This window comes from Sorex araneus, chromosome 5 (genome assembly GCF_027595985.1).
Source record: "Sorex araneus isolate mSorAra2 chromosome 5, mSorAra2.pri, whole genome shotgun sequence".
Taxonomy (NCBI): Eukaryota; Metazoa; Chordata; class Mammalia; order Eulipotyphla; family Soricidae; genus Sorex; species Sorex araneus.
In genome coordinates, this window is record NC_073306.1 from 57,500,834 (window position 1) to 57,527,110 (window position 26,277).

Here is a 26,277-nt window from a genome sequence, read left to right on the forward strand (position 1 = left end):
TCAGGAGTTACTCCTGGCTCTGCATGCAGGAATTACTCCTGGCAGTGCTCGGGGGATCATATGGGATACTGGGAATCAAACCCGGGTCGGACACGTGCAAGGCAAACACCCTCCCTGCTGTGCTCTCATTCCAGCCCCACTGACTGAAATTCTTTCGCCAAGATGCTACTATCAAGAGAAGGGCTGGAACTTTCGGGAGATCCTTGGGTCATGAGGTGGCGCTCTCATGAATGGTACAGTCTCCTTATCAAATAGACCCCAGAGTGCTCCCTCACTCCCCTCATGTGAGGAAATCTGTGAAGACTCTTACTAGCACCTAAGTGGAGACACCCCGCTTTCAGACTTCCAGCAACCAGGACTACGACAAATAAATGTGTGTGGTTTATAAGCTACAGGATCCAGAGTAATTTGTTACAGAAGCCCGAATAGACTAAGACAACTTATTAAGACTGGGTCAAGCACCAGGTCACTCTAAATAGACAGGCTCATAAAACCACCACAACAACCCTAATTTTATCTCTGCTCTAGAGATAAGAAAACTGGAACTTGGAGAAGTTAAGGAACCTACCCACGCTTATAAGGTAGGTTCAGTGCTGCGCAGGGCAAGCATTTGACTCAAGCAGCCAAATTCCAGCATCCATGCTGTTTATTTGCTTGGGGTTTTGGAGTCACATCAGTACTCAGTACCCAGGGGGTCACCTGGAAGTGCTGGGTGGGGTGGGGTGGGGGTGGGGGCATATGTGGTGCTAGGGATCAAGTAGGAGTTGGCCAAATACAAGGCGAAGGGCCTTAACCCCTGGACTATCTCTCTGGCTCCAGAAATCATGTTCTTGACTATGATGCCAGTCATGCCTTGGGTAGCTATGCACCCAGGGATGGGTGTCCAGTTTGGAGGGTTCCATTTAAACTCTGCTGCCTGCAGAGATCTATGCTTACATGGATGAGGGAGTGAGTGTCTATATATATCTACCATCTTTCAACCTGCTCCTTTCCTACTTTGGGAAGCCTAAACCCAAACACTTGATGGACCTGAGCGATGGTCAGCCCAGATCAGATCAAAAGGTCAACAGTCTTCCTTTCTCTACCACTACCAGAGATGGACTGCTTTTTAACAAAGTATTTGCTCATCCTACACTCCTTGAGCAAGCAGAAAGGATACCCCACTGTAACAGTCAAACAACTTTTAAACAAAGCTCCCAGAATGTCTGCAATGTTACTCTTAGAAGAATAGTCAGTGACAGTATCCCTTAGACCTTTGTTTGTTTTATTTGGGTGGGAGAGGCACACCCAGCTGTAACTCCTTGAGCTCAGGGATGGGGCTAAAGGAACATATGTGGTACTGGAGATTGAACTGGGGTCAGCCACACACAAGGCAAGTGCCTACAGGCTATACTAATACTCCAGGCCCTGAATTTAGATCTTATGAAAGGGGAAGCTGCTTGCCTATGTTATTTTTTTTGTGTGTGTGTGTGTGGAGGGGGGGTCACACCTGGCAATGCACAGGGGTTACTCCTGGCTTTGCACTCAGGAATTACGCCTGGTGGTGCTCACGTGACCATATGGGATGCTGGGAATTGAACCCGGGTCAGCCGCGTGCAAGGCAAAAGCCCTACCCACTGTGCTATTGCTCCAGCCCCACTTTTTAAGAATTTAAGTGGAGGGACAACTGCATTTATGTTAATATTTGGTTGATTTCATCCTCTCTCTTTCCTTTGAATAAAAGTGATTGGATGAACTTTTCCCACTCTCCATCCCACCAGCCACAACATCTGAGACCATCTGCTAGGAAGTGAAATTGGTAGGGAGGGTGTGGGGAATCCAGCAATATTCCTTAAAATAATTTTGGTATGGTCAGTAAAGTTAGTAAAGCTCAGTTCCGGTTTAAATGACTTTGAATTTGTAGAAAGGGGCCCTTTTTCAGAGAAGCTGACTTCTTTACATGTAAGTTTTGGGTTTGTTTGTTTGTTTTTCCTTTTCTGGAACTGGGACTGTTAAGCTCGCTTGCAAGGTGCTTGCAGTGCCACCGGCTTCCCAGGGTCACTGTCCCAACTGCAGTTCCCAGGGACTCGGTTCTCAGTCAAAGCTCTGGAATAAGCTTCTTGAAAAGTGCCACTCCTGAGCAAGATCAACCAGGGCCCTTCCCAGGCCCGGTGGCAATGTCACCGGGCGCCGGGGACACGGTCCCTGACCTCCTGGAGGCGTCTGCCCAGATGCGGAGCCACCGACGCGGGTGCCACGGCGAGGGGGTCCCGCGTCGGCCGGTGCCCCCGGCGGGGCGGGGCGGGGCCGGGGGCCGGGCCCGGGGGCACGCGGGGCCGGGCCCGGCTGACCTCAACTCTCTTCTTTAAAAATAGCAGCTGCGCGGCTGCGGCGCTCACGTGAGCCGCTGCCCCGGCGGCCGGGCCGGGCCGGGCCGGGCCGGGCGGCGTCCCCGGGTCGCGGGGCGCGAAGGGCGGCGAGCCCGGGCGGCGGGGCCCCGAGCCGGCCGGGGGTCGCGCTCACCTTCTTCACCGACTGCGAGATGTTCTCCAGGATCCGGTCCTTCACCTCCCGCGGCTCCATGGCGCCGCCGCCGCCGCCCCGCCGCCGCCGCTTCCCGCGCCGGGGCCCCGGGGCCGCCGCCAACCGCTGCCGCCGGCCGTGCGGGGGCTCCGTGGTGCCGGCCGCGGGGCCCGGCGCCCGCCGCCCGGCCCTGCCTCGCCCGGCCCCGCTCGCCGCCCGCCGCCCTCGCCGCGCGGCCGGGAAGGAGGCCGCGGGCCGCGCGCCCGCAGGAACTGATGTCAGGCGGGGCGGCGCCAAGGCGGCGGGCGGCCGCGCCCCGCTTCCCCGACGCCGCCCGCCCGGCCCGAGACGGCACCCACGGACACGCCGGCACGCGCGCGCGCTCCACGCACGCGCACGCAGACACTCACGTGCTCGCACACGCATGTACACAACAGTCACACGCTCCTCGCACATGCACACATGCACTCATACACACGTGCTCACACGTACGCCCATCCATAGACGCGCTCGCACACACATACACCCATCCATAGACACGTGCTCACATACACACAGCGATCACACTCAACGCACGCACGCTCATACACTTACACATATGCTTACACATGCACCCATACATATACACATGCTCACACACATATACACAACGATCACACATTCAGTGCACACATACACTCATACACACTTGCTCATGCACTCACTTGCTCACACACATACACCCACACATCTGTACACGCTCACACACACACACCTACACAACATTCACACACACATGTACACTCAACACACTCATATACACAACACACACAACACATGCACACACTTCAACATACACACACACTTGCACCACATGTGCTCACACATACACATGTTCATCCATATACACATATTCAATGCCTGCACACACATACACTCATACACATGTGCTCGTGCACTCATATGCTCACACGCATACACCCATACATACACACGCTCACACACTCAACACACATATCCACTCATATGCAAGTGCTCGCACACACTCCCACATAATACATACATTCATACATGAATGCCGGGGATTGAGCCTGGATCAGCCGCATGCAAGGCAAGTGCCTGCCCTATTGCTGTGCTGTCTCTCCGGCCCCCCACAAACCCTGAGCTATCTCCCAGCCCAATTTTGTCGTTGTGTTTTGGGTTGTTAGAATATGCCCAGTGTCTCTCAGGGGCTACTCCCAGCTCTTGCTCTGAGGTTACACCTGGTGGTGCATAAAGGACCAGGAGGAGCAAGGGCTTGAACTGGGGTTGGGCACATAGAAGCCAAGTGCCTTAACCACCATACTGTCTCTCTAACCTCTCTGTTTAATTGTCATTTGACTGGATAAAGGACAAAACTATAAGCCAAGAAAAGGAAAGAGATGAGAGAGAAACTGGGATTGCTATATTCTACTCAGGATCTAGGATGATAATGATATCACACACATGCATATACATATATATATATATCAGTGATGATGATAAAACTTGAGTCTCTATGTGCCATGCGTGGATCAGTTTTACATTTTTGTCTCATGTATTCTCACAGAACAATTCTTGTGTAAGTAAAGAAATTGAGGCAGTCACAGGGAGATAGCTCAAAGAACTTGAACATACATCTTGCACGCAGAAGTCTGGAGCGCCTCTGGGAACACTTCCTGACAACCACTGTGGGAGGCATCTCTTTCCACCTTCAGCTGTGGGTCCCCTTTAAAAATATGACAGGAGAGGAGTCACCCCCACAAAAGTGGGGGGATAAGGGGGAAGTAGCCCACCCCAACTCAAGAAAGCCTGGAGATTTCAGTCACAAAACCCGCAGACCCAATTTTTCAGCAGATTATATATTTGGTGAGGTCCACCCTAAAATCATACAACAAATGGCAGAATCCAGAAACTTTGAAGAAACTTTACTAGGCCTGGGACCCATTTACATTTCTTCATATTGTTCTGGTAGACAACCCATATGTTTGCTCTATTTATTTATTTATTTTAATGTAGGAGTACTGCTATTTATTCAGCCATTAATAAAGCTGATTGAAATGAACACGAACTCCACATTACTTTTTAATTTTTTAAAATTGAATATCCATGATAGACCATTACAAAGGTGTTCATATTTGGGTTTCAGTCATATAATGATCCAGCACTCATCCCTCCACCAGTGTACACTTCCCACCACCAATATCTCCTGTTTCCTTACCACCATCCCTCCACATCCCACCCTCCAACCCCAGCCTTCCTCTGTGAGAGGCACTTTCCTTCTTGCTCTCTCTCTCCCCTTTTCCTTTTGTGTATTATGGTTTGCAATACAGGTGCTAAAAGGCCATGGTGTTTGTTCAGGGCACTCAGTATTTGTATCGGATGGTAAGGCTGGAGTAGCTTTTCAACTGGGTGGCAGCTTTGGGGTGTGGATGTGACTGCTGAGGCTTCCGGAAGTATAGGGAAGTGGGGGGAGGTAGCCCATCCCGAACCCTGAGAAAGCCTGGAGATTTCAGTAACAAAACCTCTTACCAGAATTTTCAGAGCAGAATGTCTTGGTGATGTCCGTCTTGAGATGGTGGAGGCAAGCTGGGATCATGGTAGATTTTGGATTGTGGGAGCAACCAGCTGCCAGGGGCTCTGCTTGAACGAGCACCAGGCCAACCTGCCTCCTCCAATTTACTCTGGTCTGTTCAGTCATGCACGGGTCCAAGATTAACTGCGCGGGTCCAAGATTAACTGCGATTTTTGATCTTTTTTCAAAATTTATCTTTGGGTCTCTGAAATAAAGCCAATAAATGAGCTTGTATAGCTGAGCTGGAGGTGGTTTGCGGGCATGACTCCCACATACCTAACTTTTGGCTGTTTCATTTCTTGGTAAACTTGGTCCCAAGTTGTTGGGGTCCAGTCAAAGGCACAGTGGCAATTTTGGGGTGTCAGGAAGCCTGAAGGCACCATCAGGCTGCTGATGCACTCACCCCACAGGTTCAGGTTGAGCTGCTGGCAGCACCATCACCCCATCCTCTAATTGTTTAGAAAAAGAGGCTAGTCTTTTTGTTTTGGGGGGGCCACACCAGATGGTGCTTAGGGTTACTCCTAGCTTTGTGCTCAGAAATTACTCATGGAAGTGCTCAGGAGACCATAGGTGATGCCACGGATTGAACCCAGGTTGGCCATGTACAAGGCAATCACCTTACCCACTGTTCTATCTCTCTGGCTCCCAAAAAGCTAGTCTTGGAAGAGAAGAAAATAAATGAGTGGTGGGGGGGGGGAGGAGGTAAACGAAAAGCAAGAGCTGGCAAGGGCCAAGGGGATTCAGGTACACAGTGGTGTTAAGGAAGGATAGAGTTAAATATCCAAACCATTTCAACAACACTGAAATCATGAGACCCAAACTTTAACAAGCCCACTTAAACAGGAGCTTGTCGAAATGGCAGACTGGGGTGGGGGCAGGAGAGAAAATCTGGGAAAACTAGTGGAAGGAAGGTGACAGTGCTGGCGGGATCGGTGCTGGAACACTATGTCTAAAACCCAACTATGAATAACTTGATAAATCATGGTGCCTTAATAAAACAAAAACATTTTAAAAAGCAAAAAGATTCAAAAAGCAAGTCTTGAGCAACTTAGACCCAGAGCATTTCCTTTTCTCTTTCTTTTTGCTTGCTTACACCCGGTGATGCACAGGGCTGACTCCTGGTTGGGCACTTCAGAAATTACTCCTGGCGGTGCTCGGGGCACTATATGGAATTCTGGGAATCAAACCCAGGTTGGCCGTGTGCAAGGCAAACATCCTATCCGCTGTTCTATCACTCCAGCCCCTCATAGCATTTTCTTACTAGTGCAGAATTTGGGGAAAGGAGATATAACAGCCTCTGAGGAATAGGGCAGAAGACAGAATGCCTGAGACACGAGGGCTGTGCTCACTGAACTCGGAGAGGAGAGATTGAGGGCGGAAGACATGGTATTTTGAATGAGGAAAGAAGCCGGTGTCCCAAGGTGTTGGTGGCAGGTAGGAGGAAGCCAGCTTGAGTGACCAGTTTAATAGCTTTGGTGAACTCCCTTCCCGCTCCACCCAGGCGGGGGTGCCTACAGGCCCCGTCCTGCCAGCTGCCGCTCTGGCTCACGAGGATGCATTCAGCCTACAGTGGACCCAACTACCTTTGTGTTTCATCAGTGTTGAACGGGAAGCCAGGGCGGGGGTCCATGCAAAAAGCACCTGCCTTGCAAACAAGAGCAGTGAGTTCTATTGGCAGTGCCGCCCCGCAGTTCAGAGTGCCTGAGTATGCCATCTCTGGCACACCACAGTATGAGTGTCTGTATGGGTATAACTGTGACTCTCAAGAAAGATACATTTGAGTTCTGTGTCCATGAGTGCCACCCTCCTTCCCCAGCACCCATATGAGTGCCAGAGTGCGACCCTGGGTGAACACCACGATCAAGGGTGTGTGCCACCAACTCCGCTGTCATCTCAACCACAGAAGTGAAGGTGGGGGAACTAAACAAACAAATACATAGCAAACCATCTTCTGGATGATGCCTTCCTATACACGCTTGGACGCATGACTCATTGCAGTGGGCTGGGTTTTGTTTTTATTTTTTGTTTTGAGCTATACCTTGCAGCACTTAGAGCATACCAGAATCAAAGCTGGAGGAGCTGCTGGAGTGGGTAAAAGGCTTGCCTTGCATGTGGCCGACCCGGGTGCGAGCCCCGGCACCCCATATGTTTCCTTGAGTCTGCCAGGAGTGATTCCTGAGCTCAGAGTTGGGAGTAAGTCCTGAGCACCGATGGGTATGGCCCCAAAACAAAACAAACAAACAACAACAACAACAACAACAAAGGCAACTCAAAATAACCCTCACCCCAAAACTTGGCCCCCTAACGAAACACAAAAAAACAAACTGGGGACACTGGTGCTGGGAAATTACACTGGTGGAGGGATGGGTGTTGGAACGCTGTATGACAAATACAATCATGAACAATTTTGTAAGGCTCTATCTCATGATGATCCAATTAAAAAAAAAACACAGCTGCCCAACAACCTTGTTACTGGAAATCATTTAAATTCAAAACTGAATTTAATTGAGAGGTAGTACAAAGGGAAAGGGGCTTGCCTTGCACACAGCTGATGCCAGTTCCAGCCCGCGCACTGCATCCGGTCCTCAGAGCACGGCCAGGGGTGACCCCTGAGCACAAAGCCAGGAGTAAGCCCTGAGCTGGGTGTGTCCCTAAAAAAAAAAAGGAAAAAATTGAAACCCGTTCATTTATTGCACAAGACTCTGCTGATCACGTGGAAATGGCATGAGACTCTGAGGCATCAGGAGTCAAAAGCCTGGATTGACTCACTCTCAGCCCTCGGGCAAGTTGCTCTGTGTTTCCAAATCAGTGACACAGAATATAATGACTTTGTTCTTTTTTTCTTTCTTCTCATCTAAGTCTCCTACCTCTAAACTCCTGAGGTGATGAGGAAGTTGGGTGAAATAAGATAATCAACTATAGACCTGATTCACTGAATTTCCTTTCCTCTTTCCCTGCCCCCCCCCTCAAATATGTGCAGTGTACCGCCTCTGTGAGGAAAAAGATAAGAAGCTTTCTGGCAGCTTCATCCTGCCACATCTTTAAAAGGTCATTGGCTAGGATGGGCCGGAGCGATAGCACAGCGGGTAGGGCGTTTGCCTTGCACGCGGCCGACCCGGGTTCGATCCCCGGCATCCCATATGGTCCCCCAAGCACTGCCAGGAGTAATTCCTGAGTGCAAAGCCAGGAGTAACCCCTGAGCATCGCTGGGTGTGACCCAAAAAGCAAAAAAAAAAAAAAAAAAAAAAAAAGGTCATTGGCTAGGATTGTGAAAAACTCAACTGTGGTGAATGGTTCAAGACACTGATTCCTCCCTCTCATCCCACTCCCAGCAAAAATACTTGCACTTTCAGAGGAGCAAGTCAATGAGTCCTGGGCTTTGTCGGTTTATGAGGCTGATTCCCATTCAAGAGGGGAGGGCAGAGGGGGTTCCATCCAACACTGCCATCCAAGTTCCCACACAACTGCAAGTGGCAGCCGTGCACATAACTCCAGGACAGCAGAAACCCAAAGGAGGCTACCTCAGTCTATATGGTTATTGGAATCCAGTTCCACTCTCATTACAGTCTAGTCAATCCATGAGAGGAGCTGGTGAAAACTAGGATCTCCTTCAACTTCCTACCTTCAAAGCCTCCAGCACAGTGAGAGAAGTAATCCAGGAGGTACTTGTCTTGCATTGTAGCTAACTCTGGTTCAATTTTCGGGCACCACGCAGTGCTCGGACTCCTGAGCACTGCTAGGAAGTTGAACTAGATTTTGAGTACAGAACCAGGAATAAGCCCTGAGCACCCCTGAGTATGCTCACCCCCTCCTAAAAATAGCCTTCAACAGCTTCCGAGCACAGTATTTGAGTAACATCTATTAATTTTTCTTGCTGGGCTCCCAGGCCACAGGTAAGAGGATCTAGCTTCTCTTTCTCCTGGTCCCTCTTCCGGTATGTGCCAGATGCTACCAACCTTCATTTCTCAAACATGCTGGTCTGTTCACACCTGAATTCCTCTGCCGGGAATGCTCTTCACCATGGTGGATCTCAAGACCTCAAACTCTTCCCCCAAATCTGATCTCACCCCAATGACAGTGTAAGGTTTGCTCAGGACCAAATGGTGGCCGACTGATGAAATGATGACATTCCCAGAATCAAAGATGTCATCAGGGTGATGATGCATGGCTCTATTCCAGCCTTGCCAGGGGCTTGCAGGGTCTGCCTGGGAGCGCACCTCAGTAAACTTTTTTTTCTTTTGTGTTTTTTTTGGTCACACCCGGAGAGGCACACAGGTACTCCTGGCTTTGCACTCAGGAATCACTCCTGGCGGTGTTCAGGGGAATATGGGATGCTGGGAATTGAACCGGGGTTGGCCACGTGCAAGGCAAATGCCCTACCCGCTGTGCTACTGCTCCAGCCCCAAACTTCTTCTATTTCTATACTTCTTTGTCCCTCTGTCTGTGCCGGGTGAGCTTTCTGACCTATCAGATAGTATTGTAGCCAGGCGCTGAGCCAGACAATTTGCTTACTACATGCTTTACAATTTAGAACTGTTCCTTTTGAATTCATATTTTCTATATTTACTTGTATTATGCTTTGTTTAAAATTTTTTTTGTTTGTTTTTTGCTTTTTTGGGTCACACCCAGCAATGCACAGGGGTCACTCCTGGCTCATGCACTCAGGAATTACCCCTGGCGGTGCTCAGGGGACCATATGGGATGCTGGGAATCAAACCCGGGTCAGCAGCGTGCAAGGCAAACACCCTACCCGCTGTGCTATCGCTCCAGCCCCTGTTTTTAATTTTTTTTTTGGAGAGGCAGACCCAGTGGTGCTTGGTAGGGGTGTGGTTATGCAATGTCAGAGATTGAACTCACTTAAGTCACATCCCCCGGCTCCTATATTTGCAATTATTTTTATATATTTTGGTTTTGGGCTGGAGCGATAGCACACCGGGTAGGGCGTTTGCCTGGCACTCGGTCGACCCATGTTCGATTCTTCCACCCCTCTCCGAGGGTATCTCGCCCGCATAGCAGAGCCTGGCAAGCTACCCATGGCATATTCGATATGCCAACAACAGTAACAACAAGTCTCACAATGGAGATGTTATTATTGGTACCCGCTCGAGCAAATCGATGAGCAATGGGATGACAGTGATACGGTGATATTTTGATTTTAGGCCACACCTGGCGATACTCACAGGTTACTCCTGTCTCTGCACTCAGAAATCACTCCTGGTGGTGCTCAGGGAAACTTATGGGATACTAAGGATCAAACTCAGGTTTGCCACATGCAAGGCAAGTAACTTACCCACTGTGCTATCTTTCTGGCCCCCTAATTTTGCATTTTAAAACATATATTTACTTGTCTTACGTTTTTCTCCTCCAAACTGTATGAAAATTTCTGCCATGAAAGCCCTAATGTATTTATTTTTCTGTACTTTTTGTGTTTTGGGCCACACCACGCCATCCATGCTCAGTGCTTTTTCTTGGGTTTGTACTTAGGGATTACTCCTGACACTTTTTGGGGACCATATGAAGGCTGGACATTGAACCAGGCAGGGTCAGCTGCATGCAAGACAAGTGTACTGCCCAGTGTACTATGTCTCCAAGCCCCTATTTTCCTGATACTTTAAAAGTCTTGTTTGTTTGTTTGTTTTTTAATAAAGATAACAGTGAGGTCCTCTTTCTTTTTTCTTTTCTTTTTGGGTCACTTGGAGATGCACAGTGGTTACTCTAGGCTCTCTGCACTCAGGAATTACTCCTGGTGGTGCTTGGGGGATCATGTGGGATGCCGGGAATCGAACCTGGGTCAGCCGTGTTTAGAGCAAAACACCCAACCTGCTGTACTATTGGTCCAGCCCCTGAGGTCCTCTTTCTTTGGGCCAAAGTGTAAAAAACTAAAGCTCACCGAAGGGCGCGGGTACTCGCGGGCTCTCCAGGCGGCTCTGTCTCACCGCCCTCGTTCGGTGCCCTGGAACCGCAGTGTGTGGACTGGATTGGGACGGCCGGTGGTCAAGGACAGGCGAAGGAAGAAGAGGACCAAGCTGGTTGCTGATTAGTTATCGTTTATTCAATCTTCCATCTTTCTCATCTCCCGCACTCCCAGCTCCGGCCTCTCTCTGGATCAACTGCCGCTTCTTTCTTGCTTCTCTCCTACGTCTCCCTCCCACCTTGCATTCTAGGGTACACCCAGCCAGGTAGCAAAATCAACATAAGAAAGCCCTTCCTGAGGGACGGGTGTTTGAGCATTGTATAACTGAGACTTAAACCTGAAAGCTTTGTAACTTTCCACATGGTGAATTAATAAAAGAAATTAAAAAAAAAAAAAAAAAAGAAAGCCCTTCCTGAGGGCAGGGCATTCCAAAGCCCTTCCTCACTCTTTTTTTTTTTTTACAGAAAATCTGTTTTATTATATGAATTAATGTTTTGTTTATTAAAAAATACTTAACTTAGGGTTGGAATGATAGTACAACAGGTAAGGTGTTTGCCTTGCACATGGCCAACCTGGATTCAATCCCTGGTACCACGTATGGTTCCCCAAGCATCGCCAGGATTGATCCCTGAATGCAGAGCCAGGAGTAAGCCCTGAGGCCCTTCCTCACTCTTAAGGTTTTTTTTTCTTTTCCTTAGTCCAGGAACTTATTAACATCTTTTTTTTTTTTTGCTTTTTGGGTCACACCTGGCGATGCACAGGGATTACTCCTGGCTCTGCACTCAGGAATCACCCCTGGCGGTGCTCAGAGGGCCATATGGGATGCTGGGAATCGAACCCAGGTCGGCCAGGTGCAAGGCAAACGCCCTACCCGCTGTGCTATCACTCCAGCCCCACTTATTAACATCTTAATACTAGTTATTTTTGTATGGACATAGCAAGGGATACATTGAGGCTTGCAAGGCAGCTCTCCTGGCAACATCTTGCCACAGGCTCAGACCACAGCACTCAGGCCAGATTAATCATTCCTCACCCTAGCAGGGTCCGAATCTAGTTATCACTGTTTGGATCATGACAACATTTGTCCATGATCAAGCTCTTAACTTATAGTTAAGCATTAGGCACTTTGGCCAGGCCCATCTCCATGCCAGGGTAGCACACAATTCACCGCTTGCCCTGGGTCCTTCTCGTCCCATGTCGTCGGGACCCTGCTTTGGGGGTGCTAGGAAGTAAGGGCAGCTGAGGCTTAGGTCAAGAGAACAGATGCCCTGGAGGAAAATATCATGTAGAGTCAAATGACTCCCAGGTTACAAAAGCATAACATTTGTTAAGTCTTCCTGTGTCCATACAAAAAGGACTTGCTCTGAATAAACTATGCAAAGGACTCAAGGAGAAGAGAAAGATATTATTTACAAGTCAACAGAACACTAAGAAAGAAGCTACAAATAAACAAAGAGGAATAGGAGCACTGTAATGGGAGTAACCCAATAAACCTAAACTACCTGAGGCTGTTATCCTACACCAAAGGTCTATAATTATTTCAAGTAGTTGTTAACTATTGTCATTGCCGCATATTTTTTTTCCAAATCAGAATTTGAGGGTTTTTTGTTTTTGTTTTGTTTAGTTTTGGTTTCGGGGACAGGATCACTCTAGGGTGCACAGGGTTTACTCCTGGCTCTATGCTCAGGAGTTTCTCCTGGTGGTGCTCAGAGGACCATAAGCAATGCCAGAAATTCAATCTGGATTGGCCACATCAAGGCAAAGCAAGTGTTTTGTGCCCTGCACTATCTCCCTGGCCAAGAACTCTTTTGAGTACTAGAAATTAGCTCCTGTTGTGTCATAATACGCAGAGTTGTTCTTTCTTATAGTGGCCATACCTTGGGGTAATGGGAGTGGAGAGGTAGCCATGCAGACGCAGGGATCAAATTCCTGGCCTTTCACAGGGTAAATTATGTATTCTATCACTTAAACTATATCCCCAGCTTCTACTTACTCTACTGATATTTATGAAGAGTATATCATAGCAGTTAGCCTACCCTCATACAGAAATTGGTAAATTACATTCATCATATCGTCCTAGGCCTGAGATTTTAGTGCTTTTTTTTTCTTTTTGGGTCACACCTGGCAATGCACAGGCGTTACTCCTGGCTCTGCACTCCATATGGGATGCTGGGAATCGAACCCGGGTTGGCCGAGTGCAAGGCAAATGCCCTATCCGCTGTGCTATCACTCCAGCCCCAATAGCCTTGAGATTTTAGAAGCCTCTCTTTACTCATCCTTCCCAATGATGCCGCATTGGAGGCTCTTTCAGGGTCAGGTGAATGAGACCCAGCATTGTTACTGGTTTTGGCATATGAGTACACCATGGGGAGTTTGTGAGGCTCTCCCATGTGGGCAGGAAACTCTTGGTAGCTTGCCAGTTTCTCCCAGAGGGAGTAACAGGCTATAAGATGTTGCGTGGCTGACATTTCATCATAAAAAACCTAAAATAAAGCACTGATTTTCAGAAGGAAACTGGAAGATGGATCAAAGGGCTGGTGTGCATGTTCGCATGTGGGAGACCTGGGTTCAGTCTCCAGTGCCACATGGTCCCCTGAATACTAAAAGTCTCCTAGAAAAGCTGAAAAGATGATGACTCTTGGCATTAAGGGTCTAAATATTTTATAAAACTGACTTCAGTGGCAACATGGATGGTTCAAGGTCTAATCTATGAGGAGTTGAAAAGTCATGATAATTTAATTTTGAATTTTGGGCCATATCCAACAGTGCTCACTCAGGCTTACTCCTGGTCCTGTGCCCAAGGATCATTCCTGGCAGGGTTTGGGGAACCATATGGGGTTCTGAGGATTGAACTTGAGTCTGCCATGTGCAAGGCAAGCGCCTTACCTGTTGTACTATCTCATCAGCCTCAAGGATTCAGACTATTTTTTGGGGGGGGAGGAGGGGTGGACACACTCAGCAATGCTCAACCACTAACCACTGGTTCAATTCCCAGCATCCCACATGATCCTCTTATCCTTCCAGGAGTGATCCTTGAGCGCAGAGCCAATAGTAAGCCTTGGGCACCATCAGATATGGCTCAAAAGCAAAATAGAACAAAAATATTTCCAGCTTCTGCAAATTCTACTTAGCATTCTCAAATCCCTTCCACGACACAATGCCTAGTCCAGCTAACCTCTAATGAATACTATGTGCCCTGTATTGTTTTTAAATACCTTACATATATTAATTGGTTTAATCCCTAAGTTTGTCAACAATCATTTCATGGATGAGGAAACGGAACACAGACAGATTAGCTATTTATCCATATTGCTAGTAAGTGGCAAAGCTGGAATTCAAACCCAAGCAGCCTGGTCCTAGAAACTATCTGCAGGTGCAAAAGGTGAAAAAACACAGGCCCAACCCCAGTGTCTTACTTACTAGGCAGTTGGGGATATTTAAACCCAGGGCTCGTAGCTGTAGAGCATAAGCTCTATGAGCCGCACTCTCAGCCTGCGGTTTTTACTGGGCATCTCCTGAGTGTGCCGTCACAAATTGCGTATCTTTTTACATAGCAGTTTTCTTCTTGCAATGATTACCCGGAACTTCCTTTGTTTTGGGGCCACACATGGTGGTGCTCAGGGCCCACTTCAGGCTCAGTGCTCTGAGATCACATGATGCCAGAGCTGAACACAGGCCTTTGGCATGCAAAGCATGAGCTCAGCCCTTTGAAAAACCTCACTGGGGCTGGAGAGGTAGTATGGCGAATAGGGTGTTTGCTTTGCAAGCACCTAATCTGGTTTGACCTCTGACATTCCATATGGTCTCCCCTGAGCACAGCCAGGAGTTATTCCCGATTGAAGAGCCAGGAATAACTCCTGAGCATCGCAGGTGTGACCCCAAAACTTACACACAAACACAACAAACAAAATAGCAAAACCTTACTTTCGGAAAGTCACTTTTTTTGGGGGAGGGGAATGGGTGGGTGGGTGGTACATACCTGGCAGTACTTGCTCAGGATTTACTCCTGTCTCTATATCAGAGACCACCCTTAGAGGTGTTGTTCAGGGGACCAGACCCAGGTCAGTCATGTGCAAAGCAACTTGCCCACCTTACTTCTCCAGCCCTGGCAGTTAATGACTAGGAGAAAACTCACTTCTAGAAACAGAGACACAGCTACAAGTAACAGTATCTGAGGGGCTGGAGAGAGTACAACCAATGGGGATAGGACAGCACAGTGAGTGCGGCTCTTGCAAGACATGGCCAACCAGATTTAATCCCCGGCATCCTGTATGGTCCCCTGAGCCAGCTAAGATTGACTCCTGAGTGGAGAGTAGGCGAAGGGTAAGCCCTGAGTACCTCTGGGTGTGGACCAAATAAGAAAACAATGTCTGTATTATTAAAGGTGCAGAAATTGAGACAAGGACAAAAGTGAAGGGAGTACAACATGACCACAAGAGTCTTAGGATAAAAACTTTATTGTTTTAAATATCAAATGCTTTACACATCACTTCTCTTCAGGAAGTTCCTATTTTAGAAAGGAAAAGTTTTGATTAATTAGGGCTGACTCGACATTTCAGTATGTGACAAAAACTCAAATATGTATCTAGCTCACTCACAGCAGATAGGGCCTATGCTGCCCCTAGCCCAACAATAGCACAATGCAACGGACTCTGGAATTCCTGAGTTTGGTTCTCTTAAGTTCTCAGTGTTTCCCCAACTCTCAAAACCAAAGCATTACAAGAGTGACTGAGCTATGGGTAAGTCTATTTTGTCAGTCTGGTTCATGTAAGATGCAAAAGTATCTAAGCTTAAGGAAAAGTCACGAAATTAACATGTGAGCAACTGCACGAGGAAATCTGGGGGAACAGGAGAGGTGTTTCTATGTGCTAAATCTGCCACACATGGCTACAAGTTTGGTAAACAAGTCTCATCTGAGTGCAAAGATCATTAACCCAACTTGCCATGAAGACCAGATTTTGAGTGAAAAACAAAACAAAAAAGCAAATACAATCTTATGATGAACTGCTCTACATCTACCATCAGAAAAGAATGAACAAGAGACTGAAGAACAAAAATATCATTCAGAGGGAATGCTCTCAGGTCACAGACTCAGGAAGCTGAGGGGGCCTTCAGTGAAGGGAAAAAACGGCTCAGCATCAGGTAGATGGAAGCAATCTGGAAACAAGCTGATCAGACCTGTAAGCACAGAGGCATGCATGTACAGAGCTGTGTATAAAACAAACTCCATGTGAAAAAAAAAATTGCTACTAAACTTTATTTTTCAGGGAAAAATATCCAATATGCCACATCCTTAAATTGGCTAATGACATGTTAAAGATCATTCTGCAAAAATTACTTTAATTTTGTATTCTGTTCACCCCTTTTCAGATCTTTTAGTGAAAGGAAACATTCTCTAACCCCATTATCTTTGAGTCCTTTGTCTACAGACTCTACTTCACTGTTCTAAAACTTAACAGCTGTTTTAGAACCCTCCTAGTGCCAAAGGGCCTGGGTTACAATCACACTGGTAAATCTTTTTTTTTTTTTTGCCACCACACCCAGTGATGTTCAGGAATTACTCCTGACAAGCTCACGGTACCGCATGGGATACCGAGGATGGAATCTGGATCAGCCACATGCAAGTTTTACCAGCTGTACTATGGCTCCCACCACACACTGGTGAATCTTTGAGAAGCTTTCTTACAGCAAATCTCAGATATCATCAGTGCCTGAGGATTATTACAGAAACATTTTAAACAACGGGTCATCAGTCTTTAGGACAGGGATGTCCTGCAGGTTTATTTATCAGTCTTGATTCTGTGGTACATGGATGGATTCAGTCTATCACTCAATACCAGAATCACTGCCCGCTACATTTCTTTAACTTAGCTGTTTAAAAAAAGTAACTGGCCGAATTTTCTGTGAAGTTCTGTTGGCCTTTATTAGATGTTCCCAAACTCACTGAGTCTTTCTCTCCCTTTTCAGAAAGAACTTATACAGCACCCAGCTGGAAATCTACCTTAAATGAAATGTACCTCATGAATGAACAGCACCTAAGACTACTATTTGCTGCCCCCCCCACCCCCGCAGTGTAGTGTGCCCTTGTAATGATGTATTGCCAATTTGGGAAACAATAGCCTAGTTGGTCAATGCTTCATAGCTGTGTTCAAATAGTGTAGAGAGGATTACCTCCGCCCCCCACCCCTACACTGAAGCGCCCTGATGGAAAGGTGACCCAAAGCAGTATTTAGGATCTTCTGATATTCTATTTACTTGCACTCCTGTCCTGTCCATTTGTTCCCAGCACAGTACACACTGTCTTATGGATCCATTCGGGTACTTCTTCCAAATGACAGAACATTAAAAACCAACAAAAAAACTCTTTCCATTTTTTCTGTTGTAGAGCAGCTTTGTTTTGTTTATGGCATCTAATTCCATGTCCGATTTTCAAAGACTTTATATTGATTTCTAAAATGACCTAATATTTGTTGTTTCCTTAAGATGCAAAACTCCATAAGGCCAGGACAACAAAGGCACCTCTGCCTATCTCCCCTAGTGCTCATAGGTATCTGATACACAGACACCTAATGTTGGGGGAATGTCAATGGAGCCATGTTTAAAGACTCATGATTGCAGTCTGCAAGTGTTTCCTGGTGAAATGATTTTCTCCAATTTTTGTTCTGTCTGGGGCCCACACGTGGCTCTGCACTCATTCCTGGCGGTGTTCCAGGAATACGACACCAGGGATCAAACCCGAGTTGGCTACATTAACAGAACTCTACCCACCATCCTAATGCTCTAGCTCTGCTCCAATTCTCCACCTTATTTGCAATACTGATAGTAAAACCAAAATCACAATCGTAAAGAAACAACTTTTTGGGTACTTCGGAGGCAACAACTCTTATTCAAATAGTTCAAACGGTCCTTTGAATTGGGGAAAGCTAATGGTTTAGTACAAACTAAATAGAAACTTTAGGGTCACTCTACATGCCTGCCTCCCTCCAGGCTGCCCATTTCCAAGTTTCCCTGCTCCCCAAAATCCCACTTTTATAGCACACCGTCACTCAATGCCCCTGCAATCTGTAGAAATCAAGGCACAAAAGAAAATCGAGCACATCCAAGGCCCACTCCTGAATTGTTCAGATTATTCAATGGACTAGGAACAATGACCGAAGGTATTCTAGTTACAGAGCTTGCCTGAACCACAGTCTCATATTCCCAATTCCCAAGGACATACTTGAATTTATTGTTGATAAAAGGCATTATAATTTTTAATTCAGGGGAAAATTATTTTATACATCTGGACATCAACAACTACATTAATCTGGAAAGGAAAACTATTATTTCTAGGTCAGTCACAGAACATACTAAGAAATTCACAGGAGAAATCTTTATTTGGTATTCCTAGAAGAACAGAAGAATGTATAATACAGTTCATTTCTCTCATGTTATCAATGTCACAAGTGTGAAATGTGCAAGTCAGACTGTCCTTCCTATATTTTCCACTGCAGGTGGCAAACAGGAAAAAGAAATCATGAAGTGTGATCACTCTTCTGGCCAGTTATTTGCAAAGCTGTTTTTCCCATATACACCGTGAGATAAGTCACTATAAGTGAAGAATATATTGAAGTTATAAAATGGCTCCCTTTCTAATCTATACTAACTGTAAGGTATATTTGCATCACATATGTATGTACAGATATTATTTGTATGATGAAACAAATTTGTATGGCATTTACTAGGATTAGAAAGCTGTGGTAAGAAAAGAATAGGCAGGTCCACTTTAATTGGTTTATCAAAAAATCAGTGACAGGGCTGGAGAGATAGTACAGCAGGAAAGGCTCTTGCCTTGCATGTGGTCAACCCGGATTCATCCCCAGCATTACTTATGGTCCCCTGAGCCCCGCCAGGAGTGATCCCTGAGCACAGAGCCATAAGTAAGCCCAAGCACAGGCAGGTGTGGCCCAAACCACCCTCCATCTCCAAACAACAAAAAATCAGTGATAAAAGTCTCTCCTAAGTTTCCATTCTTATAGTACCCTTTTTAAATGCTTTGGGATGAAATGCTTTGGGGTGGCGGTGGTGAAAATCAAATAGTTTGTGTCTCTCTTTACTACAAGAAGCTAAGATTCCCATACAACTTTGTAGGCTACAAGGCAGAAAGTTTTTTTTTTTTTTTTTTTTTTTTTTTGCTTTTTGGGTCACACCTGGCGATGCACAAGGGTCACTCCTGGCTCTGCACTCAGGAATCACCCCTGGCGGTGCTCAGGGGACCATATGGGATGCTGGGAATCGAACCCGGGTCGGCCGCGTGCAAGGCAAACGCCCTACCCGCTGTGCTATCACTCCAGCCCCCACAAGGCAGAAAGTTTTAATACACACTTAACATTTATACAATTCCTTTTGCCAAGCAAGAGGTAATCTTTAGGTTAGTAGCTAAAGCCCAATCCGGTCTAAAAACTATTAGCTAATATCTGGAGGCCTTGAAAAGTACAAATAAGAATTTCTTTTCGTGATGGTGGCAGTTGGCCAAGTGATGTTCAGGAGGCCCTGGGGTGCTGCCTGCAATTCACCAACCAGGCCTGCAAAGTTCAATGCAAGGGCCCAAGGACGTAATGCTTAAGAGACCAACGCTTGAGGGAACAATATGGCGCCAGGAACTGAACATGGGTTGTTTGTAGCCAGGTTTGGTTTCTAAGCACACGTTATAGGACAGTTGGTGAGATGCTTGCCTTGTATGCCACCAATGAGGGTTCAACACCCAGCACTGCATATGGGCCCCAGGGCTTTGCCAGGTATGATAACTGAGAACAGCTGGGTGTGGTCCCAAGAGCACTGTCATATATAGGAAACTAAATACGTCACACAGGAAAACTTGTAACTCTCCTCCCTTTGGAGAATACACAGAGACCACCCCGGAGATAAGAGTTGACCATAGTGAGATCCACCGCTGGGTATGGTTGGCCTTAATCAGTTTCATAGGCAGCCAGAAAAGTTCACAATGGTTTGACTTTATTCTTGGAGAAACAAGTGTCTAATTTCTGCACTTTAAATAAAAGCTGACGACAAGGGCCACTCAAGTCATGTTCTTTATTAACCCCCGTGTTCTAGAACTGACAATTTAAAAATTACTCAAAATCCTAATAATGTCAACAGCTTAAAGTGAAACTTTAAAAAAATCAAGAGCAATTTTATACATTAAAAATGAGAAAAAGGGAAAATATATTTGGCAAGTGGGTTCACCCAAAGTATTCCTAATAAGAATACATGTACAACTAAATGCCTAATCATTTTTCCCTAAAAATAAATATACACGTACATACACAAAAAGCTGTTATAATGAAACCTTTCCCCAAACAGATATTCTATCCTCCACTGATATTGTATCTCACATCTTCAAGTAGTGGCCACACTGCTTATACAGAAGGCCTTCTACTGTCACTGATACATTCCCCAGTCCAAAGCCCTCAGGATCGGTAACCTCAGGATGAATTAGCACCATCCATAAAGCAAATACAGGGGCCCACTGCATTGCTACTAGATTTTACTTAAGTCATAGCACCAACTACTTAATGACAATCACAGCTCTAAGAGTTGGCTGACAGAAATCCCGTGAGCAGTTTTCTAGTGCATCTTATTATCTTTGGTGTAGGGCAGGCAACAGGATCTACAATATGTGACTGTCGAAAAGAAACTTTAAGGACAATCTGACTAAATTGTTGAGTGCCCCCCCCTTTGAAAACAGTAAAGTAAATCCTTCTGTCAACCATTTCTGAATTTCAAAGCATCATGATGAATCTAATGTGACTTTCTGTCATATCACAAGTCTCGTAACAACTTTATACAAACATCATAGCAAAAAAAGTTAGAATAGAAGAAATATTTCTAATTGCCTTCCAAAATTAAAATTTCAAAAACTCCTGAGATAAAGAGCCTTCATTTCTATTGTGCTCAGTGACTTATATTTTGATGGGAAGAACAAAATTTACAGAGTCAGACTTTCAACAAAATAATTAAAACACTAAGCTCAGAAATCACCTTTTAGATATTTCGAATACACTGCAAACTGTTATCCTGGAATCAAGGAATTTTCTCTCAACATTCTTTTCCAAAAAGCCAAGACTACAGGCATTTGAGACTAGGTATGTGAGAGCTTTTTTCCCAGGGGAAAAAAATTATCTAAAGTCAATCCAGAAGGATTATTGCACAGTGGGGCCCTTTAGGACACTGGTTTCCAAGGGCTAGTCCTCATATAAAAAAAGGCCACAATAAATACATCTATATACTAAGCCCCACTCTAACTTGACATAGTAAACATAAATAGGACACTTTTGCTTAAAAAAGAAACTCCTGAGGAAAGAAAGGGATGGAAACTCTACCAAGGTCACTTGAGTCAGAACATGCAATTATTCCATTGCCATGAAGGACACCAAGCCATAAGACTGACCATTCCAAGCACCAAGAGCAACAGTGTCAAGGTTATCATGCTTCAGTATTTCACTTTAATAGCAGCTCAGCTGATCTAGAACTTTGGAGAAGATGAATTTAGAAAGGAAATACATTGCTGGCAGTCAATCCATTAGCTAAACTTTAAAGGACATCATCTGTCATTAAGAGTTGAGGTGTGATCAGTGAGATGCTAGCAGACCCAATCTCCAGTAAATTCCAGTGTTTTTAGGCCATTATTTTTCACTCAGTTCTTGAAATATTACTGAGACGTTTGTGAATTCTTCCCCCCTCCCCTTTTTAATCTGGGTAGCATCATGCTTCACACTAATGTTAATTCCCTCACATATCTGACCCAGGTATCTGGCAATCCATGCAACCATCCATGATGCTCAAACCCCCAATCCCATTAAAATGTCAAATCTTAACCACATGAGTAAAAATGTACACAATAGGAGATATTCAACTATTTTTCAATTCCCTGTTGTAACTGTCATTAATACACAGACCACTGGGTATAACTAAAAACACCAAGCCATGTGATCAAAACTTCGCAAACTGACAACTCAGTTAAGTCATACCTTGCCTAAAGTACAGTCACCCGAATTGTGGAACTGGTCTGCTTTTAGCTGCACGGTGGTGGGATTTGACATAGCCTCTGCTTCTCAAAGCATTCACTCTCATTCTAAAATTGTATGCTGTACATAAAATCATTAATTTTATTCCAGAATACATCATCTTAATGAGAATAAAAAGCTTTCGTATGCACATACTGCCAATACATTAAAAAAAGGCCCAAATTTTAACAAGTAGACAGATTCATCAGACAAGAGATCATAAATTACTTTGGCCAATAAAACAAAAACAAACAAACAAAAAACCCTTAAAAAAATCTGGCTCAACATTCTGCTTGCAAGTTTCTACATATACTGTATATGTGGTGAGTGTGTGTGTGTGTGTGTTTGTATGTAATTTTTCCCTCCCCAGGGAATGGAGTACAGTCTAGCCCACTTTTTCCATGGTTATGTAGGAACTACAATGTTCTTTGCTAACAAAACAAGAAGTGCAAGGTCTGCATTTCCACCGACTTGATGTAAAGCCCCAAGAGCTTCCTGCAAAGTAAAGCCGGCACGAAGAATCCGGTCAATGTCTGTAGCAGGAAAAATTAATGGTGGAAGAATGGAGGGACTTGATAGGTGGCTGGTAGGTGGTTCGAATTCAAGCAGTGGTCCTGCAGCTTCAGGACAAACATCTTCTCTGGCTTCAGGTCTATCTGTCACTGAATCCTGTGTGCCATGACCCAGATCCTTAACCAATATGAAACTGGACGATAAGGACTTAGTTTGCTCGGAAATCTGATTAAGTGTATCCTCTTCACCTACTAAAAGTTTGGGCGAAATTCCTACACCTAAGGTGCAGTGTAACTGATTAGATGTCTTGGCTGAGGCTCGGGTGACAGAACTGCTCTCATTTACTGATTCCTTAGAGTCGGGGATGCCTTCCTCCTCAGCTAACAACACATCATCTGGACCCCTGAAGTCAATATTCTCTACATCCTCTATTCCAACACTATTTGAAGTGTTTGTTAACCTTTCTGTCTTCACTGACACAGACACAGTCGGATGAAAAGAGACCTGTGAGTACTGTTCATGCTGAGTTGCTCTAAGATGCTCGTTTTGGGTCCATCTTTCAGAAAGGTCCTTAAAAGCTGTTTGTCCCTCACCTATTTCTGATTGACAGTTAACGTCTTCATATGTGTTTTCTGAAACTGGTTTATTACTAATGACCAAAAGTCCATGAAGTTCCTTCAAGGCTGCTGTTATAGATGAGCAAGATTCTTCTGTTGATTGCACAGATGGCTGACAACTGCCACAGTGACCTATAGAGAGGGAGCAATGATCATATTCTTTATCGATTCCGGACATTTCAACATTACGTTCTGGGACCTGTAAATCCTGAGAGGAAATGGAATTACTCAAAATTTCAGGGTTACACTTTGATGTTTCTACTTCCATCAAGGGATTATCTAAGGTAAGATCAGATGGGCCAATATTCTTGACATTAGCATTCTGACTCCTCGCTGAATTACGCAGAACAACTACGGACTGTTCAACCATCTCTACATCCATAACTGTTTCTGAATCTGAGCAGTCAAAGCATCCTAACAATTGAGTATTTTTCTCTATACCTGGAAGGTCCACATTCTGCTCCAGCCTGTTTCCTTTCACAGTAGTTTCTATATCAACATCTTTTTGTTCATTCTGTTGCTGTTCTCTAGGAAGCTCACAGTTACCAGTGTTATACAGATGTTCTTGGTCATGTGGTACTTTCTGTTGTACAACCTCAAGCTGTTCACAGCCTGGTTCTGTGGGTTGCTGAAGGCCATTCATTTCACTCAGGCTCTGATCTTCTGGACACCAAACCTTTTGACCTGAAAACCTCTGTGTTGTTTGCATCCCAATAGTTATGACAGCTTCCTGTCTCACATGGAGATGAGAGTCGAGGCCCTGGGTACTTTTTTCAGCAGAAGATTTCTCCATATTATTTGTGACAATAGCATCGTCAGATGAATCCTGCAAAGGCAAAGCTGGACTCTGGTCTTGGGCAGCACTGACTGCTGAAGAAACGTAGTCAGAAAGACCCTGCAAAGGAAGATGTTCGTTCTTTTCAGAAGTTATCTGGGATTCAGCTGCAGCCTTTAAAGCCTTTAAAGCCTTCAGTTCGATGCTATCTGGGTCCCTGGGCTTGGCAGGGCAGACAGAGGCAGAGTTAGAGTGAGAAAAACTCTCAGGATCACCAATCTCAGGACTCAGTCCTGAAGGATGGGCTAGATGGTTAGATCCATCTGAAGTTGGTAATGATGACATTCCCGGTGAGGTAGTTTCTTTACCACTTTTCTCTACATGGAAAAGGAAAAATGATTAATTAGCATTTTATGAAAGCCATTAGCTTATCAGAGGACACAAATCTAAGCAAAATAAGATCCATAAATGCAGGTCTGCCTTCTATTCATTGAAGAACTAATTTCACTGTAGTATACAATTTAACATCACAGCATCATAATAAAGAGGTTGTATGTTCCTAATGAACAAAATATAAAATTTTCAGTTTTTGAGCTCCATTAATAACAACTCCAAGTGAGCAAGACTGAAAGACATTTACATAAATTTATTCTCAATGAATTCCTAATTCTGGAATTGTTACTAGAGTGTGCTATCTTCGTCCGGGGTGAATAAGTCAGCCCTGAGCACTGTCAGATATGGTCCAATTTCCTATGCTTGCAGATCCTTGGGCACCATCTTTGAGAGAAATATACATACATTTTCAGTGAGCTTATCAGATGATTAAAGATATATATATCTGTACTGGAATAATTCTTATGCCAATGCAGTTTTAGTGTGTTTAAGATGTGAACACCAAGAATAAAAAACGATGTATGTCTGGGACAAACAAAAGTAGGAATTATAAAGAGAAATAACATATAATGTGCTTGGGAACCTCTAGAAGATAGAGAAGCAAGCATTTGATTTATTTCTACCCAAACTTCCCATGCCATGATAAAAATGTGAGCACTGATTCAGGGAACAAAATAAAGCTATAAATCACACAAACTGAACTCTTACCAACCCTTTACCCTGCCAATTCTAAAAAAGGGTTATCAGTTAATTTTATCATAAGAATGTATTTTAACTAGGCAAGAATAATTACCTTAAAGGCAGGGTAGATTCAAGTGGAAGGTTTGGGCAGCAAGCTCAGTTTTTCAATAGACAATAATAAAGACGGTCCCTGCAACTTGAAGTCTAATCATGTAGATTACAGGCTTAAGCATTACCTTAGTGTAAACACAATGTCATTAAACATCAATTTCTACTCTCCATTTGCTACTGATGCAGTTACATATGACTTCTATGCATTTACAACTGTTAACAGTCAAGGACTGGTAACAAAAATTACCTCACAATACAACTAGGACAAAAGCCAACTCATGCTGAACACTATAATCCAAGGGGACCATCATATGGGGTTTATTTTTACTTAGGGAATCATGAATTAATGCAGGTATAATTCTAATGGTTCTGAACCATTCTATTTGGCTAATAGTTTGAGAAGATAAAAGCACTGTTGACTTCAACAGTCAAGATAAAAACATCTTGACATTTTGTGAAACAATCTTACAGTTAAAATCTTACAGGTAAACAGGGGGCAAGAGAGATAGTACAGTGGGTAAAGGACTTGCCTTGCATGTGGCTGACCTGTTGCCCCATAAGGTCTCTGAGCTGGCCAGGAATAAGTCAGCCCTGAGCACTGTCAGATATGGTCCAAAAATCATTACATTAAAATATATATATATAAATAGGGAAACATTTATTTTTCAATGTAAAGTGCATTAGTATAGAAACACACAATCAGTTGGTCAATTTCCAAGAGTCCTGTGACTTCTCTTTTAATTTTCTACATTTGTTATTACACAAGGTAATTAGGATGGAGGGATAAAGCCCAATGGACTGGAACAATGCTTTCATGGAGATTAAGGTTCAATCCCAACATTACATACAATTCTTCACCAGCATCACATAGCCCTGAGAGCTTATTTTCCATAAACATGAGCAAAAAATATGTACTACAGTGAAGTATGTTAGCAACATGGGAGTGGGGGCAAGAGGGCTTCTGGTAAGAGCTTGCTAACACTGCTATGCCAAGTGTAATAACTGTTATGTCACGATAAATCAATGTAGTTGAGGATCACTACAAAAACAGTCCTGTAGTTTAGATGGTTCATTAACTTTATAGGAGGGGATGTGGACGACGACTACGTCAGTACTATAGAACAGGAGAAGAGGACAAAGTTAATGGATATTAA

At 44.9% G+C, this 26,277-nt stretch overlaps 2 protein-coding genes across 4 annotated transcripts in view; both read right to left on the bottom strand.

The window, feature by feature from the left end:
* PLEKHM2 (pleckstrin homology and RUN domain containing M2) overlaps positions 1-2,856 on the bottom strand; it is a 39,523-nt gene extending 36,667 nt beyond the window's left edge. For both annotated transcript variants that reach the window (XM_055138564.1, XM_055138563.1), the window contains exon 1: positions 2,503-2,856. In XM_055138564.1, the coding sequence (XP_054994539.1) occupies positions 2,503-2,562 (60 nt within the window). In that variant the 5' untranslated portion in view covers positions 2,563-2,856. The remainder of the gene's footprint in view (positions 1-2,502) is intronic.
* A 17,185-nt stretch (positions 2,857-20,041) lies between these two features.
* Positions 20,042-26,277, bottom strand: part of LOC101550305 (protein DDI1 homolog 2) — a 47,988-nt gene continuing 41,752 nt past the window's right edge. For both annotated transcript variants that reach the window (XM_055140112.1, XM_055140113.1), the window contains one exon: positions 20,042-24,315. In XM_055140112.1, the coding sequence (XP_054996087.1) occupies positions 22,439-24,315 (1,877 nt within the window). In that variant the 3' untranslated portion in view covers positions 20,042-22,438. The remainder of the gene's footprint in view (positions 24,316-26,277) is intronic.